This window comes from Buceros rhinoceros, unplaced genomic scaffold, assembly GCF_000710305.1.
Source record: "Buceros rhinoceros silvestris isolate BGI_N320 unplaced genomic scaffold, ASM71030v1 scaffold26211, whole genome shotgun sequence".
Classification (NCBI taxonomy): domain Eukaryota; kingdom Metazoa; phylum Chordata; class Aves; order Bucerotiformes; family Bucerotidae; genus Buceros; species Buceros rhinoceros.
The window spans coordinates 7,440-24,131 of NW_010394042.1; the positions used below are offsets into that span (position 1 = coordinate 7,440).

At 40.9% G+C, this 16,692-nt stretch overlaps 1 protein-coding gene across 1 annotated transcript; it reads left to right on the top strand.

Annotated features, from left to right (window-relative positions):
- Positions 1–224: 224 nt before the first annotated feature.
- Positions 225–16,629, top strand: RC3H2 (ring finger and CCCH-type domains 2). The gene is made up of 20 exons (XM_010145124.1): positions 225–486; positions 1,845–1,962; positions 2,411–2,644; positions 2,890–3,065; positions 3,744–3,944; positions 4,351–4,483; positions 4,733–4,851; positions 5,202–5,314; positions 5,936–6,244; positions 6,983–7,197; positions 8,149–8,576; positions 9,018–9,188; positions 10,815–10,970; positions 12,293–12,506; positions 12,653–12,737; positions 13,255–13,336; positions 13,876–14,022; positions 14,542–14,649; positions 15,675–15,823; positions 16,431–16,629. The coding sequence occupies exons 1-20, from the start codon at positions 256–258 to the stop codon at positions 16,627–16,629; spliced, it is 3,588 nt and encodes a 1,195-aa protein (XP_010143426.1). The 5' UTR covers positions 225–255.
- The last annotated feature ends 63 nt before the right edge of the window (positions 16,630–16,692 follow it).

The window sequence follows — 16,692 nt, forward strand, 5'->3', positions numbered from 1 at the left end:
TTCATGAGCCTTTTTTGGTGCAGTTATTGAACTAACACAAAGCTGGGTTTTTGAGTACTTCAACAGAAGGATTTGGTTTTATTTGGTAACGTATTGAAATGGTGGTGTGTTTGGGGTTTTTTTTTTTAATTAAGAATTATTCTAAATTACTAGAAAGCATGTTTTAAATACTCTGTTATTCACTTACAGCTGCCAAAACATAGTACAGTGAAATAATGGTCTGCTAGCCTGCTAAACAAGTGTCCAGCTTCCACAATGCCTGTGCAGGCAGCTCAGTGGACAGAATTTCTGTCCTGCCCAATCTGCTACAACGAGTTTGATGAGAATGTGCACAAACCCATCAGCTTAGGTTGCTCTCACACTGTCTGTAAGACCTGCCTGAACAAGCTGCATCGCAAGGCATGTCCTTTCGACCAGACTGCCATCAATACAGACATCGATGTGCTTCCTGTAAACTTTGCACTCCTCCAATTAGTTGGAGCACAGGTATGATTTAAGCAGCTCTTTGTTTTGCCACTTCGTGTTATTACCATTTACATGCCAGTTGCAATACGTGTGCTGACCTTTTTCCTTCGTTTTAGTCTTTAAAAAATAAAGGTACGACTTTTAACTTCGTAATATTTGGATGTCCATACATGCTCTAAAGGCAACCACACCATTTTCAGGACCATCCTCTTCTCATAAAATATCTGGTTGTAAGTTGAACCCCGGTTTAAAAAGGCTCTTGAACTGTGACTGGAGAAAAACACCCGTTAGGAAACAGACAATTATCTGTCACAATTGTCATTAGACAAGTGAAGCTGTAGATTGCCCTCATTCATTGTACTCCTGCGAGGAATGTCACACATTCGACAGTAGCTAGCTGTTAACCGCCTTTCAGAAGTGTGTGTGTAATTTTTTTTTTTTAATATGCATGGTGATGGCTTTTCAGTTGCATTTGCAGACACTGGCTAATCAGGCCAGGAATGTTCCCTGTGCTGTCTCGTAGCAGTGGCAAAACAGCGATTATATAATCAGTACTGCGCTTTGTGGAGACCAAATAAGTCTGTTCACCTTGTGCTGATTCATACGCTTTTTCATGTTACTCTCGCTATAATACCTGGGTGATGCAATAAGAAGGTGCTTTTTACTTTGCCTTTTAATGTCTTATCACGTGACTTGACACAGCTATTGGTAATAACACCATGTCAAAGTGGTTTTGTTTCTTAAGCTCATGTTTTCTTTTCATTTATTTTCCAGTTTGTAAAGTCACTACCTTGACCTTACAACATTTGTTTTCCTGGTGTCCTAAATTTTTACAATGTCTTCCGAACAATTTCCTGTATTGTGACTAATACTCCCTCCATTTTCGTTGTCTGACCTTGTTACTCTGAGGTTTTTCCACCAAGTTGAGTTTGCTAGCTTTTCTCTGAAGATTTCAATGTGCCCAAATTGTGCTGACGTTATTCTTTAGCTTTGCTTTTGATCATGTTATTTTCTTGCCAGTTAATTTTGTCTTCTAACTTCCCTTGTCTCTCTGTAGTAAATCTTGCACGCTGATCATCCTCTCAAATCTTGTGTTCTTCATTCATCTTTTAAGCACCTTCTAATTAGTCCATAGTTACTGGGGTTTGTTCTTAATGTGTTGAATACTAACAAAAATAATCTTTTCTCACCCTGATCCTCATCTTGAGTCCTTTTTGTTACTACATTCCACGTACCGCGGGTGGGTCCCGTGTCACTGCTCCACAAAGCAGTGTGCATCTGCAGTGTTATGTAATTAATCGTAGTGATGGTGGTACCGCCACAGGCATGTCGGGTAGATGTAATTCTTCTCCTCCCTCCTCCCCCTTGCATTTTGTTAGGTACCTGACCACCAGACAGTGAAGTTGAGTAATGTGGGAGAGAACAAACATTATGAAGTAGCAAAGAAATGTGTTGAGGATTTGGCACTCTACTTAAAGCCATTAAGTGGAGGGAAAGGTGAGTCTCTGCTGAACAGCGGAATTTTGATGTAGCTTTTAACGGCATTGTGTTTCAGCACGGATTGTGGATGTCAATGGGATAATCCTCATTTTTCTAATAAAATTTCCCTTATGTCTTTAAAAGCTTATTCTCACTTGTGACACTTGATTTTTAAATTTTATTTTAAGTTTACAAAATATTCTTTTTTTTTAATAGTATTACCTTGGGGCTAACTTTGTACTAAAGCTGAACTTTCCTCAAAGGATGAGTTTGATGTCAGTTTTAGACTTCAATTAGAATTCTATTTGATAATGAATTGCAGAGTTGCCCAAGAAACAGGAAGATAGCTGTGGCTAATGTCCAAGGACTAGAGAAAGACACGTGTTATTAGACATTTTTGTTTGTCTTATTCAGATAATTTGTCTGATTAGAAGCTGTAGTTTGCCTCTTCTGTCTTTCTTTGAAGGCGTTGCAAGCTTGAATCAGAGTGCACTGAGCCGTCCAATGCAAAGGAAGCTTGTGACACTGGTGAATTGTCAGCTGGTGGAGGAAGAAGGTCGGGTTAGAGCTATGAGGGCAGCTCGATCGCTGGGAGAGAGAACCGTTACAGAACTGATCTTGCAGCACCAAAATCCTCAGCAGCTTTCTGCCAATCTTTGGGCTGCTGTCAGGGCACGAGGATGCCAGTTTCTAGGACCAGGTAAGGTGCCTGTACAATCTCTTTGCTTACTGTGCTTAGGGTGCTTCTAAATATTCTTCTAAACTAGCAAAATCCTTAAAATGTTTACAGAGATTTTTTTTCCTTAGGATTAGTGAGATAAAAGTAATAAGGAGTTACGTTCAGAATGGTTCACATGCTCCTACATACCCTGTTAATAATGTGATAGCCTTGCTGCTTTCTGGCAATACATTTCACTTCCTGTCTTTTATTTTCGTGTGTTGAAGCTATGCAGGAGGAGGCACTGAAACTTGTATTACTGGCACTGGAAGATGGCTCTGCACTTTCAAGAAAAGTTCTGGTACTTTTTGTGGTGCAAAGGCTAGAACCAAGATTTCCTCAGGCCTCAAAAACGAGCATTGGTCATGTTGTGCAGCTACTGTATAGAGCATCATGCTTTAAGGTAAAATACTAGTATTGGAAGTTTGTTACTGTGAAGGAGGGCAGCTCCTGAGAACCTGACCAGTGATTAGTGTCTTCTGCCTGTAAAATGTTAAATAAACTCAGTTTCTTCCAACCTAAATAGTGCAGACTGTAAGATTTTGCCTGGAACTGTCGTGGAGTAGTTACTTGGTATTAAAAATTCCCTGCAAAAGGAACAAAAGGTTACGTGTGGAATTAGCTGGATTAGATTCCAAAATTACTGCCCTCATTACTAACTCTGCCCATCATCCGGGAATTACCTGCCCTGAAGGAGGCAGGAAACCTTGCTGCAGGCACTCCTGGTCTTCTTTGGGCAGAAGTGCCCTGCTGTAATATAATCACTTGACTTTATCTAGATTTGTAAGAGCTGGCAATGGCCAGACATGCCAGACTGGCACTCTAAGCTCTTAAAGCTTGGAATCCAATCCCAGCATATGCTAGTCCTGGGAACTTGCCTACCCCCAGCACTAGCGTGAGAGGGGGACGCTAGACCCAGCGCACTCAGCCTGGATTCCAGTGTTGTGTTCCCACAAGACGAACACAAAGTATATGCTAAATGTACAGAAGCAGTACTTCTGTGATGGTGCTGTGCTCCTTTTGGATGAACTTGGGGATTTTGTTGTTAAAGGAGGCGTATTTAACTGTTACTACTTATTAGGTCACTAAAAGGGATGAAGATTCTTCTCTGATGCAACTTAAAGAAGAGTTTCGGAGTTACGAGGCCTTGCGGAGAGAACATGATGCTCAAATTGTTCACATTGCCATGGAAGCAGGACTTCGAATATCGCCAGAACAATGGTCTTCCCTTCTTTATGGTGACTTGGCACATAAATCACACATGCAATCCATTATTGACAAGGTTGGTCAGAGGGGTGACTTTAATACCTGTATTGGATTAGATTTGACTTAAATGTTGTAATAAAAATCCAAGAACCGCTTGAGTTAACTTTTTCTCTTTAGTCGTATCAAATATTCATTAAAATTAGAGTGAAGGTTTTTCTCCACTATAGTGTATTCTTCAAATGAAGATGTTTTGGTTTTCAGTAGTTTTAACACTAATTCCCTTTTTTGTGTCTTATGATGAAGCTTCATAGGGCAGATTCTGAGGTGAGAATTTCTCTCCACTGATACTCTCTCTATGCCATCTGAAGACACTGCATGCTGTGTTTAATGAAATGTGATGTAAGGTGTATAATGAAAATCTTGCTAAGATTAGCCGTTGGCAGTTGTAAGATGCAGCACGCTAACACTCGCTTTGTTTTCAGCTCCAGTCTCCGGAATCCTTTGCAAAGAGTGTACAAGAATTGACAATTGTCTTGCAGCGCACGGGAGATCCTGCAAACTTAAACAGGCTGAGGCCTCATTTAGAGCTCCTGGCAAACATAGATCCAAATCCAGGTATGCAGATGAGGCTTTTTAAAACGTTTCTTGATATTTTTCCTATCTAGCAATGCAAATTAAGATGATAACCTCTGTTCCTGGCTTCACAATTCCTGTTAAATAACGTAGTGTATCATATCCTCTTCTTTAGGGCTCTCTGAGCTCTGTCCTAGTACTTGGTGTTTGAAGTACTAGAAGAGTTGACTCTTATTTATGATACTCCTGGAATTATTGGTGGAATGATAAACCTGCTTTTAATAATTCTAGATGCAGCCTCTCCAACATGGGAACAGCTGGAAAACGCAATGGTTGCTGTGAAGACTGTGGTCCATGGGCTGGTGGATTTCATCCAGAATTACAGTAGAAAAGGCCATGAAACTCCACAGGTAACTATATTGGATCATCACTGCATTGTATGTCTTAATGTACATTCACTGAAAGATGCAACTTGGAAAAAATTAGTACGTTTGAAATATTTATGGCCTTTTCTTGATGATACCGTGATTTTGTTTTGAGCAATTCCCATTTCTGAGTCTGGGATGCGGCAGCGCTTGCTGTCCTGAGCCCCACGCTATGGCCAGCATTTAGCCCATTAGTGAGAAATTCCCTTAGTTTTCTGATTAAAGGTGTAAAATGTAAAAACATCTCGCATGTGTTTTGTGTATTTTAAGCCTTTTGCTGTGTAAATGTCTGTTAGAGTCTAAGAGGAATGTCTTGTGTTTTATTGTTTTTAAAGCCACAACCAAACAGCAAGTATAAAACAAGTATGTGCCGAGACCTTCGACAGCAGGGGGGGTGTCCGAGAGGAACAAACTGTACATTCGCTCATTCTCAGGAAGAGCTTGAAAAGTGAGTGTGGGAGACTTTTTTTTCTTTTTCTTTTTAATTTAAATTCAAGCAATCTCCATAGAATTTTGAAAGCAGCTTCTTCTATACATTTATTCATTTGAAAGGATTTGTGGATCTCTTGAAGTCACAACACTTCACATGAAATTGAAGATTCAGTAAAGCAACATCTGCCAACTAATTCCAGGGTTTTTTTTAGTTTGCCCCGTATAAGTAAAATTTCCTTTCCTGAAACTGAATCTATGCTTAGTGTCTGTCAGGAATTGGTTATATCACCTACAAGAGAGAGAATGTTAATTACATTTTAATTGATTAAGGAATAATTGAATTATTTGAACAATATGCAATGTCAGCATTCTTGAAGCTGTTTTCACCCAGATACCATTTCAAAGAACTACAGAAGTGGATCTTGTAAGAGGAGAGGTGATCTTTGGATACAAGGAAGATGTTGATTATCTGCAGATTGCTGAAAATAAGGATCAGTTTTTGAAATGCTGTAACTTTGGATATCATCTTCCTCTCAATCCCTTCCTTGACCAGTTTTACAAATACATTAAACTTCACAATAAGCACTTTTTAAATTGTCTGTCCTTTGTGTGTGTTTGCACATGTGCTTGTTTACAGATACCGCTTGAGGAACAAAAAAATTAGTGCAACAGTGAGAACATTCCCCCTTCTAAATAAAGTTGGCGTAAATAGCACCGTCTCAACCACAACAGGAAACGTAATTTCTGTCATAGGAAGTCCTGAGGCAACAGGGAAGATGGTGCCAAGTACTAATGGAATAGCTAATCTAGAAAGTGGTGTTCCCCAGCTGATCCCTCGCTGCGCGGACACCTCCCTGAGAGCTTTGGAGAACACCAAGAAGGGAGGGAAGACTGGAGCCAATGGCCAGAATGTTTCTGCATCCCCTACAGAATCACTACCTGAAAAGTAGGTAACCTTATTCATAAATATACCTAAGCACAGCATTTTGCTTTTAGATTTTCACAGAGCTTGTGGATGGCAAATAGGAGATACCAAATTCTGGTCCCGGCTTACCGGTGCTCACTGACTGTGGAGTTGTGTAAGATCTGGTACTGCAGTACAGATACTATTATACAGAGGCTGTGGGTTCAAGTTGTCAGAGCCAGCACCGATTGTTTTAGCTGTTGAATACTTCCATGCAATATAGATAAAATGGTAAATCTCTCTCTTTATTCTGTTGTTCTCAGCCTGGTATCTTACTGTTGGGTTATTACATACAAATAAAACAAAAAGCTTGGACTCAAAATTCAACATTTCCTGAAACCGAGAAGGGTGTGCGTAACACTCGTTCCCTTAATAATCCTGGAAACCTTCTAGTTTGGGGTATTTCCCTTCGAACACTTTGGTAGTTCTCCAGGAAGCACTGAGCCTCTAAACAACTGTTTCAAAGCCTTTGTCTTTACCGGAATACCCTTAAAAGTGGTGTGTAAGCTGCTGGGTACGTACCAAAATATTTATATCCACTTTCAAGTTCTCTTAGGAGAAAGTCTTAAGACATAATAACAGTGTCAGTTTGGGGTATAAAAAATAAAATTCCAGAGGAAATGACATGGCCCAAATTTCCACATTACATGGGAGTGTACACGAACAGATGACTGAAATAAGTAACTATCTGCTTAATGATTTCTTGGTGATCCTTTCCAGTAAAATTGGTTCTCCACCCAAGACTCCTGTAAGCCAGGCAGCAGCTACCTCAGCTGGTCCTCCTAATATTGGAACAGAAGTTAATTCTGTGCCTCCAAAATCCAGCCCGTTTGTTCCTAGAGTACCTGTCTACCCTCCACATTCTGATAATGTTCAATATTTCCAAGATCCCAGGACTCAGCTGTCATATGAAGTTCCGCAGTACCCGCAGACAGGTGAGTGAGATGAATGCTGTATCAAAAATAGCTCTGAACTTTTCTCTAGGTAAGCCTGGATGCTGAGAAATAACTGTTCAGTTTTGTGGATTTTTGGGTTTTATTTTTAAATATCAGCTGAATCATCACTTAATGCAATATGAATCTGGTGCGTTGCCAAGTATAGGAGGAACCTCTAGTTTGCTGCCAGTGTTGGTGGTTCCTGTCTTTGTGTGCTATATGTTATGCAGTTTGTACCTCAGCATCCAGAAGAACTTGAACCTCAAGGTCCTTCATCTACTTTTTCCTTTATTAGCATTTAATTGCATTTATTTAGACTTGCTCACCTGGTGCCCGGTCGGAGAGGTATCCACAAACAGGATGCAGACCCAGAGGCACAGCATGCTTCTGCATCTCTGTGCTTCTCAAACGGTTTTGAAAGGTTTCAGTCAGCTTTTGGAGTTGCAGTGTGGGTGTTTGTATTCAGACAGATGTTAAAGCATCAGGTCACTCACAAGCTCTCAGAACAAAAGGCAGAGATACTCAGACAATCCTTGCCAAAGAAAAAATTACAAGCCAAGTGTGAAATGGTTATTTATGGACTGTTGGAATTACTCTTTTTTTATCAATTTAGCTCTTTATTTTGGAGATAACTATTTTAACTTCCAATATAAAGAAGTGCTTAAGGTGCTGTCTTCTCACTTACATAGTTATACCACAGACATAGGAGCAATGGCAGAGAAACTCCATTTTCCAGACTGGGTCAATGGTAAAGGGTCAGCACTACATCTGCAAATGTGGTTGTCATACATGGAATTATATTCACAGAAAAATGATAGGCTCAGTAACTGGTTTGTAAAGTGTGACTCTTCATTCTCTAAAGGTACTTACCAACACTATTTACAGTTTTAGAAGGTGTAAAATCTGGGTCATTTGTGGTTACATTAAATATACCTTTTTCCAATTTTTAAGGATATTATCCACCACCTCCAACAGTACCAGCTGGTGTGGCTCCTTGTGTTCCTCGCTTTGTGAGGTCCAATAACGTTCCAGAGTCCTCCCTCCCACCTGCTTCCGTGCCATATGCCGATCATTACAGTACATTTCCCCCTCGAGATCGACTGAATTCTCCTTACCAACCTCCTCCTCCGCAGCCGTATGGACCAGTTCCTCCTGTCCCTTCTGGAATGTATGCTCCAGTTTATGACAGCAGGCGCATCTGGCGCCCGCAGATGTACCCACGGGACGATATTATTAGAAGCAATTCTTTACCTCCCATGGATGTGATGCACTCATCTGTCTATCAGACATCATTACGTGAGAGATACAACTCTTTGGATGGGTATTACTCTGTGGCTTGTCAACCTCCAAATGAACAGAGGACTGTGCCTTTACCAAGGGTAAGTGAGAGCCGGAAAGGGAAGGGCATAGTCTTGGTTCTGAAGGTCATTACTGAAAAACTGGTAAATAATTAGCATAGAACTCTTCTGTTTGTTTATTTGGGGTTACAGTGATTAAGACCTTTGACCTGGACAAAGTTCTTGGTTTGTTTTTAACCTTAATACAATAGACTTGTGAAATAGACCACTCGAATCTGCATTAGGACCAGAGCCCCTCTGCCTCTTTAATTGCCATGCGCGTTGCTTGAATTAAGTATGTATTTAAGATTGGAGTTGCCATACGTGGGCCAGGTTCTCCAAATCCTTGTGAAAATCTTCAAGCAGTATCACTGGAAGGTTATAGACCCAAAAGAATTTAGAGGTCCAGGTGTGTCCTGTGCAAGTATTTGTCTTCTGATTAGAGTGTGATAGGATACACAGTCCTGTATTTGTTATTGCTAGGAGCCTTGTGGTCATTTGAAGACTGGTTATGATGAACAATTAAGACGGAAGCCGGAGCAATGGGCACAGTACCACACGCAGAAAACTCCTTTGGTATCGTCAACCCTTCCCATAGCAACACCATCTCCAACACCACCTTCTCCTCTCTTCAGTGTAGATTTCAGCACAGAGGTGGGAAGCCAAAGAACTTACTTATTTTCCCTTCCTGTTTCTGTAAGATACCATTTAATACTTCTAGGAAAGGTTTTCTAGCTGCTATCTATTGTTCATAAAATTAATTTGATCTTATAGGAAAAGGAGAGTAATACCTAGTAACAAATGCATTCAATTCAGTATTAAGGTGACTCTAAATGTGGTTGTGGATAAAGGTCAAGAAGTGAAGTTACTCAATTTACTCTCACTAAAGGAAATGTAATGTTATTGAACTAGCTTTTTGAGCTGCCAGGTTTTTATGTAGGGAACAATCATTCTTTTCCATTAAGAAGGACCTTTCCTTTTATACTGCGCATGGCATTATGACATGATGAATAGACTGGATCAAGCTGCAAATGCACTCTTAAAAGTGGTGTCATGGTTTAACTCCAGCCAGCAGCTATGCACCACCCAGCTGGTCACTCACTCTCCCCCAGTGGGATGGGGGAGACAATGAGGAGAGTAAAAGCAAGAAAACTCATGGGTTGAGATAAAAGAGAGTTTAATAAGTGAAGCAGGAAGTCGCTCATGCAAGCAAAGCAAAACAAGGAGTTCACTTGTTCCTCCCCATGACAGGCAGGTGTTCAGCCATCTCCAGGAGAGCAGGGCCTGTCACACCTAACGGTGGCTTGGGAAGGCAAATGCCATCACTCTGGTGCCCCCTTCCTCCTCCTTCCCCCAGCTTTATGTGCTGAGTGGGATATAGTCATATAGTCTGGATCTTCGGTCGTTTGGGGTCAGCTGTCCTGGCTGCGTCCCTTCCCAGCTGCTTGTGCACCCCCAGCCTGCTCGCTGGTGGAGTGGGGTGAGGAGCAGAAAAGGCCTTGACACTGTGTAAGCGCTGCTCAGCGAGAATGAAAACATCGCTGAAGTATCTACACTGTTTTCAGCACAAATCCAAAACACAGCCCCATACCAGCTACTCTGAAGAAAATTAACTCTTATCGCAGCCCAAACCAGCACAAGGAGTTGGTAGCCCCTTGTGTACTGATAAGTTCTGTAACCAAGAATGGAAACTTTATTTCCTATATGTGTAAACTAAATGCATCCAAGAAACTAGTTGGAGAACCACTGTGCCAAGCACTCTTTGCTGTGGTTTGACAGTTCCATTGATGAAATTGGAGGTGTTGGACTCTGATTATTCAGAAAAGGTCTCGTAAGATAGGTGTACCTGAAGTCCCCTGTGGGTGCATTCAAGGCCGGTCAGGATTTAGTCCTTTTCATCTGGATTGGGAGGTTCCAAGTCATGTTTCAGTCTGCCACTGGCTTGTACACCAAAGGGAAATGCTTGGCTTCCTCTCAGTTTAATTACTGTAGGTACTTGCCTGAAGAAACCTGCCCGTAATGTAGTGGCACTGATTTCAACCCCTCATCTTGGCAGGCCAGGCGGTTATTTGCAGTGGTGAAGCTTGCCCTTCTTTGACAGCTGTCAACTGCACCTGACAGAATGGGTTATGTCGTCCCTAAGTCAAGTCTTGAATACAGCTAGAACCCCTTGAGTCACTTGTGAGATAATTTAACTAAATAGCAGTAAATGTCTTTTCTGATTTTAAGACGAATTCCCTGGTCTTATTAATCACTGTTTATTTATTCCCTTCTCTGTAGTTCTCAGAGAGTGTCGGTGATTTGAGTGGAACTAAATTTGAGGAGGACCATCTCTCTCACTACTCACCGTGGTCTTGTGGCACTATTGGCTCTTGTATAAATGCTATCGACTCAGAGCCCAAGGATGTGATTGCCAATTCAAATGCAGTGTTAATGGTAGGGGTTTTCTGCACGTTCTCTCTTTAGAGCAGTGATGCTTACATGCTGGAGTGTCTTCTGTTTGGTTAAACAAGCCCTTTTTTTTGAAAGTGGATAGCATCTGTTCTTAGTATTTTAGAGTAGTTCTGCACATCTGAGGCTGTTTGAAAAATCTCAGTTTTGTAAATAAACAATGTATTTCCTTTGACAGAAGGCAGTGCCTTCAATAAAATTCTCAGATGTCTGAAACAACTATTCTAATAACAGATCTCTGTAAATCAAATTTGCAGCCAAAATATTTTGAGTAGATAGTCTGTGACAAACGTATTAATTTTAAATGTGCTCTCTGATTAGAGTGAGATGAACATTTCTGACTTCTTAATTTTGTTTGTCTCTCTTCCGAGTTCTTTATGTAAATGTATATATGTGCACATACATCCTGACCATTTCTGAGGCCTCTCAAGTAGTCTCAGAGCACGTTGCAGTGGCAGCCTGACTCGCCAGTACTGGTCGTTGTAGCCGGGTCAGAGCAGTGTTTCCATTCAGGAACACCTTTCCTATTTGGCTTGAGGGCAGTAGTCCATCCTGTATGAACGAATCACTGGCCTTTAAGGATTTGAAGATGTGTTACATGTCATTGTTTCAGAAAATCTTTGCTTTGAAGTTAATCCCAAGAGCAATATATACTCTCAGAGGAGATTTGAAATACTCTGAACCCAAGATAGTCAGCACGAACTTAATCTTGGCTGTTTTGTACCCGCAGAGATTCTGCATGAACTGTTTTCCTAGACTGCCTCTTCCTTAATAACAGTTTAATGGCAAGAAATCTGGGAAAATAAAATACACCTTGTTTTTTATTAGCCAATTTCCATGAAAGAGAACAAGCTAACTGAAAGACTTCAGGGAACAAAAACTACATAGTCTGAGTCACGGAGTCCAGCTTGCCTCCGGAGCGGGGAGAGCTCTAGCTTTAGTGGAGCAGGTCACCTTTATGTTCTGTCAAACAAGTGGAACCAAATCTCATCCCAAGCTGTCCTTGGTGCTGTGCCTCCCTCAAGTATAGGAGAGGGTACCAAAGGACCTTACAACATACTGGAACTTTTTCTGTCTGGAAACACGAGCTTGGAAAAGCAAGATTATTTCTTCTGGCACTGGCAATAGCTTTCTCGAGGTCAGGTTGCCTTTAAAGGGCAGTAGTTAAATCATTGAGGCCTGTCTTGGCTCTGTAGTTGGCAGATTTTCAGCATTGTATTCTTCAATAATCAGAAAGTTATTGGCCAGCTAGCGAATCTGAATAACCTCAAATGAGTCCATGTATCTTCTGTCTCCTAAATGCGTAGGATTTGGACAGCGGGGATGTTAAAAGGAGAGTGCATTTATTTGAAACTCAGAGAAGAGCGAAGGAAGAAGATCCTATAATCCCATTTAGCGATGGACCGATCATCTCCAAGTGGGGTGCAATCTCCAGGTCATCCCGCACGGGTTATCACACGACAGATCCTATTCAGGCCACTGCTTCCCAAGGAAGTGCTACTAAGCCCATCAGTGTATCAGGTACAGGCTTCGTACGACAATACAGCACGTCACAGACATTTCATCCTTTTCATGCGTATGACAGCAGTGAGGATGCCAAGAGCTAAGATACTTGTATATCCCACTTTAAGAGCAAAGATAATGACTGGTATCTCAATTTGTTACAGATTATGTCCCTTATGTCAATGCTGTTGACTCAAGATGGAGTGCCTATGGCTCAGATTCTACTTCTTCAGCACGTTACGCGGAACGGTATGGGCTGTTTTCTGTGTTAAAAGCACTTTCTGAGCTTGCTGTTCTTCAAAATCCTGCATGTGGGGGGAAAAAAAATTGAACTATTAATAGATCTTCTTTAAGTTTAAAGTAAAAGATTTTTTCCTATCTAGCATAAAGCCTTGGAAAAACTAGGTTAAAACTCGTGTAGTCTTTAATACTTAATGCAGCTAATAATACCCAATTATTAGCAACGTATCCCTTGAGAGACCTAATCAAAGAACTGGAGTCGGGTACTGCCAAGCTGTCATGTCAAAATCTGCCGTGTTGAGCAGTTTCTCTCATTTTCTTGCCACATCTTACCCATACGTAAAATAAGGATATTTGTTCATATAACACCTTGGGGTACTGTGAGCCCCAATCAAGATGAAGAGCGTGTTATCTTAGTCATTTGGTTTTCTATCCAAAATCTAACCAATAGACTAATGAAATTTATGGGGCCTTTGATTTAAAGAACTTGTTTTTAATTCCTGGTTTTGCCTTCTCTCTCTTAAAGGGACAGGTTCATAGTTACAGATCTGTCTGGTCATAGAAAGCATTCCAGCACTGGAGACCTACTGAGTATTGAATTACAGCAGGTGAGATCGGATATTATAGCATGTGGCGGTTTTTAGGGTTTTATTTAAAAAAAAAAAGGGGGGGGCAGAGGAATTTATTAAAGTGATTTTAAATAAATTTTCTTGGTGTAGCCTACAGAAAATAGTACAAATTACAAAATTATCAGTCAGGGTCCTGCTAGTCCTGCAACACTTAGGATGATGCACGACAGAGGAATTTATTAAAGTGATTTTAAATAAATTTTCTTGGTGTAGCCTACAGAAAATAGTACAAATTACAAAATTATCAGTCAGGGTCCTGCTAGTCCTGCAACACTTAGGATGATGCACGAGGCCTGTCATACGAGCTGTTCCACTGATGTCAGTAAGGCTGTTTTGAGGATAAAGTGGTGAGCCTGATGCATGTCAGCAAACAGAACAAAATAAATGCTGTGCATTAGAGGAATAGGTACTTACTCACCTGGCAAGAGAGCTCTTCTTTTGTAAGCTGGTTTGTTTTGCTGTTGGGCAGTTGGTGGTTTAAGTGTAGCTGTGGGTAATCGGCGTGTTTCTTTTCATAGGCCAAGAGTAACTCGTTGCTGCTCCAGAGAGAGGCAAATGCACTAGCCATGCAACAGAAGTGGAATTGTCTAGATGAAGGCAGTCGTCTTACCTTAAATCTTTTAAGCAAGGAAATTGATTTGAGGAATGGTGAGGTAAAGAAGGGGGTAACTGGGATGAAACAAATCTTTGAGGTTTTTTGTGTATACAGAAGTGCATGTGTTTTAAAACTAAGAGTTTTAACTCTTGATTAACGTTCCCGAATATTTAGAAACTGTTCTGTGCAAGTTAAGTCACTGTTGTTGTTGCACTCGATTGTTTCCCTGAGATCAAGTGGAGGCACCTGCTGTGCTATTGCTCCTCCAGTCACCCATTGAAGAATGCCCAATCCTTTGTCATGCAATCACTATTTTTCATTCTACTTGTACATGTTATCAATGTACACATTCTGCCAATGGACTCTACAGAAATATCCTCTTCAGCATTTGTTTTATCTCTCTGTTTCAGAACTTTTCATCAGGTTTAGCTTTGTATCCTGTGTTGTCTGTGCCTGACATGCTCTTTTGTATTGTAGAAATGTCATGTCCTAGAAATGCATCTTCTGGTTTCACTTTAGTACTTGAGGGTTGAGTGAAGCAGGTGAAAAGCCAACTCTATTTAGCGAACATATCAATTCTCTTTTTTAGACTGATTATACTGAAGACTGTGCAGACACAAAGCCAGATCGAGACATCGAATTAGAGCTGTCAGCCCTTGATACCGATGAACCTGATGGGCAAGGCGAACAAATAGAAGTAAGTACAAAAATCTGTGAGTCTCAAGAGGTCACTGTAGTTCCTAAAAAACTTGTAAAACGTCACTGTGAGTTCGTAGATCGTGTTTAGCAAAGGCTTTTGTTATCAGTCTTGGTAGTGGTATCATTGCCTTACTTTAACGCTAGGGGTCTCAGACTCCTCAGTCCGTTACCTGTCGGTTAATATACTGGAAGTTAAAACTAGTTCACTCTGTTCCTTGTCATACCTTTCAGCTTTTTGCTCTTTACCCTGTCCTGCCATTAGGCTTGTCCAAGGAGACTCTGTTCCTTTCTCCTTCCCCTCCAGCCCTGAAGCTGTAGTTAAGAACGTTTTATAGGGAAGTTTACATTTGAATGTGATCATTTAAATGAAATGTTGTGCTCACCTGATTCTAATAGTAAAGTCGTTTAAGTGATTGTAATCCAGTGCTCTTTTGTTCTCACTACTACGTCACTGGTGGTTTGTAGTTCTGTGCATCTGCCCCAGTTCCTTCTGTGCTATCTGCTCCTTTGCTGTGCAGTCGTAAAACATTCTGGCTTTCATTCCAGGCATTAGGATCAATTATCCCTTTTTCAAAGCATTGCACACTTAAATTATCTGGAACATGTTCCACCGTATGTTCCAGTACTGGTTTACAGTAGTGGCTACAGCTTCTGTTTGCTCTGCCAGGGGTATGTGATGTGGTGCTGTAGTATTGTGAATCACCATTATATGGGTAGAAGAACCTTTAATCTCTACCCCGAGTTGTTCAAACAGCTCTCACTGTCTTTATTGCCTCCTTCGTATCTCATCTGATAAATCATTCTTAGCAACTCATGCTTTTACTACTGTTGTCATTCGCTGCCATCTTTCAAAAATTGTTCTTTTCTTTTTCTTATAGTAAACTATGGTAGACATTCCAGTAGTATGAAATAAAAATAAGGAGTCTTACAACAGGACTCGCATTTCCAGCTGCTTTATGCAGTGGAACATAATAGGAAAATGAAAGCTGGTAGCGACAGTATTGATGGGCATTTCTCCTGCAGGAGATTCTGGATATACAGCTCGGTATTAGTTCTCAAGATGATCAGCTGCTCAACGGAACAACTGTAGAAAATGGGCATCCACTAAAGCAGCACCAGAAAGAATCCATGGAACAGAAGAGACAAAGTTTAGGTGAAGACCTTGTGATTCTGTGAGTGTTAGACAAAACAGCAGTGTCTGCCAGTGTTAGGCAAACAGCAGCACCAGAATAGTTGAAGCATGGTTGTTTAAGGATGACCGACGTACCTACTCAGACTTGGGTTAGACATCTGCGTTGTGTGCACATGTGAAGTGAGAAGAACTTGTTAAGAAATAGAATTAGGTCACAATATGAGTCACAGGATGGTACCGTTGTTCGTGTGCGTTGTTGTAATCGTATATACTGAAGCGTGTCACAGCTGTCAAAAACACCTTTCACACTCAGCAAGCAAAAAAGCAGAAGTATTTTTATAGTTAACAGAAGTTAAGAACACTTCAAAAGGTGAAATGTCATACTGTTTGCACAAATCTCCATAGAGGGGTAGTTTTTAAAATATACTATTTTAGGTCTGTATGTTCTGTAGTCTTTACTGTGTAACGCAGCCTTTGAAAATGAGGCAGACTACGGTGAACATCTCAAGCGTACCGTTCCGTAGTACGACGTTTAGCCTGTTGCTAAAAATGAGTCTATGTCAGTATTTATTTAATGCACACAATTCAGTTCCGGATACTTGTGCATGTACTTGTTTAATATTTGTGTAACTTATTTTTCTCCTCAGGGAGGAGCAGAAAACAATCCTGCCCGTAACCTCTTGCTTCAGTCAGCCGATCACAACATCTGTTAGCAGTGCCAGCTGCCTGCCCATCAGCACGTCAGTCAGTGTTGGCAGCCTCATTTTGAAAACTGCTCACATTATGTCTGAGGATAAAAATGACTTTTTAAAGCCTGTTGCAAATGGCAGGATGGTTAACAGCTGAAAGGCATTCATCTTTCCAGCTTGTGACCACACCATGGAAGCATTTACACTAGCTTTTTATATA

What these genes read in the sequence shown, in the direction of transcription:
- RC3H2 (XM_010145124.1), top strand. Translation starts at nt 256, where the DNA reads ATGCCTGTGCAGGCAGCTCAGTGGACAGAATTTCTGTCCTGCCCAATC. An exon ending in ATAGAGCATCATGCTTTAAG is followed by an intron (nt 3,066 to 3,743) that starts GTAAAATACTAG and finishes ACTACTTATTAG; the next exon opens with GTCACTAAAAGGGATGAAGA. An exon ending in TCAGCACGTTACGCGGAACG is followed by an intron (nt 12,738 to 13,254) that starts GTATGGGCTGTT and finishes TCTCTCTTAAAG; the next exon opens with GGACAGGTTCATAGTTACAG.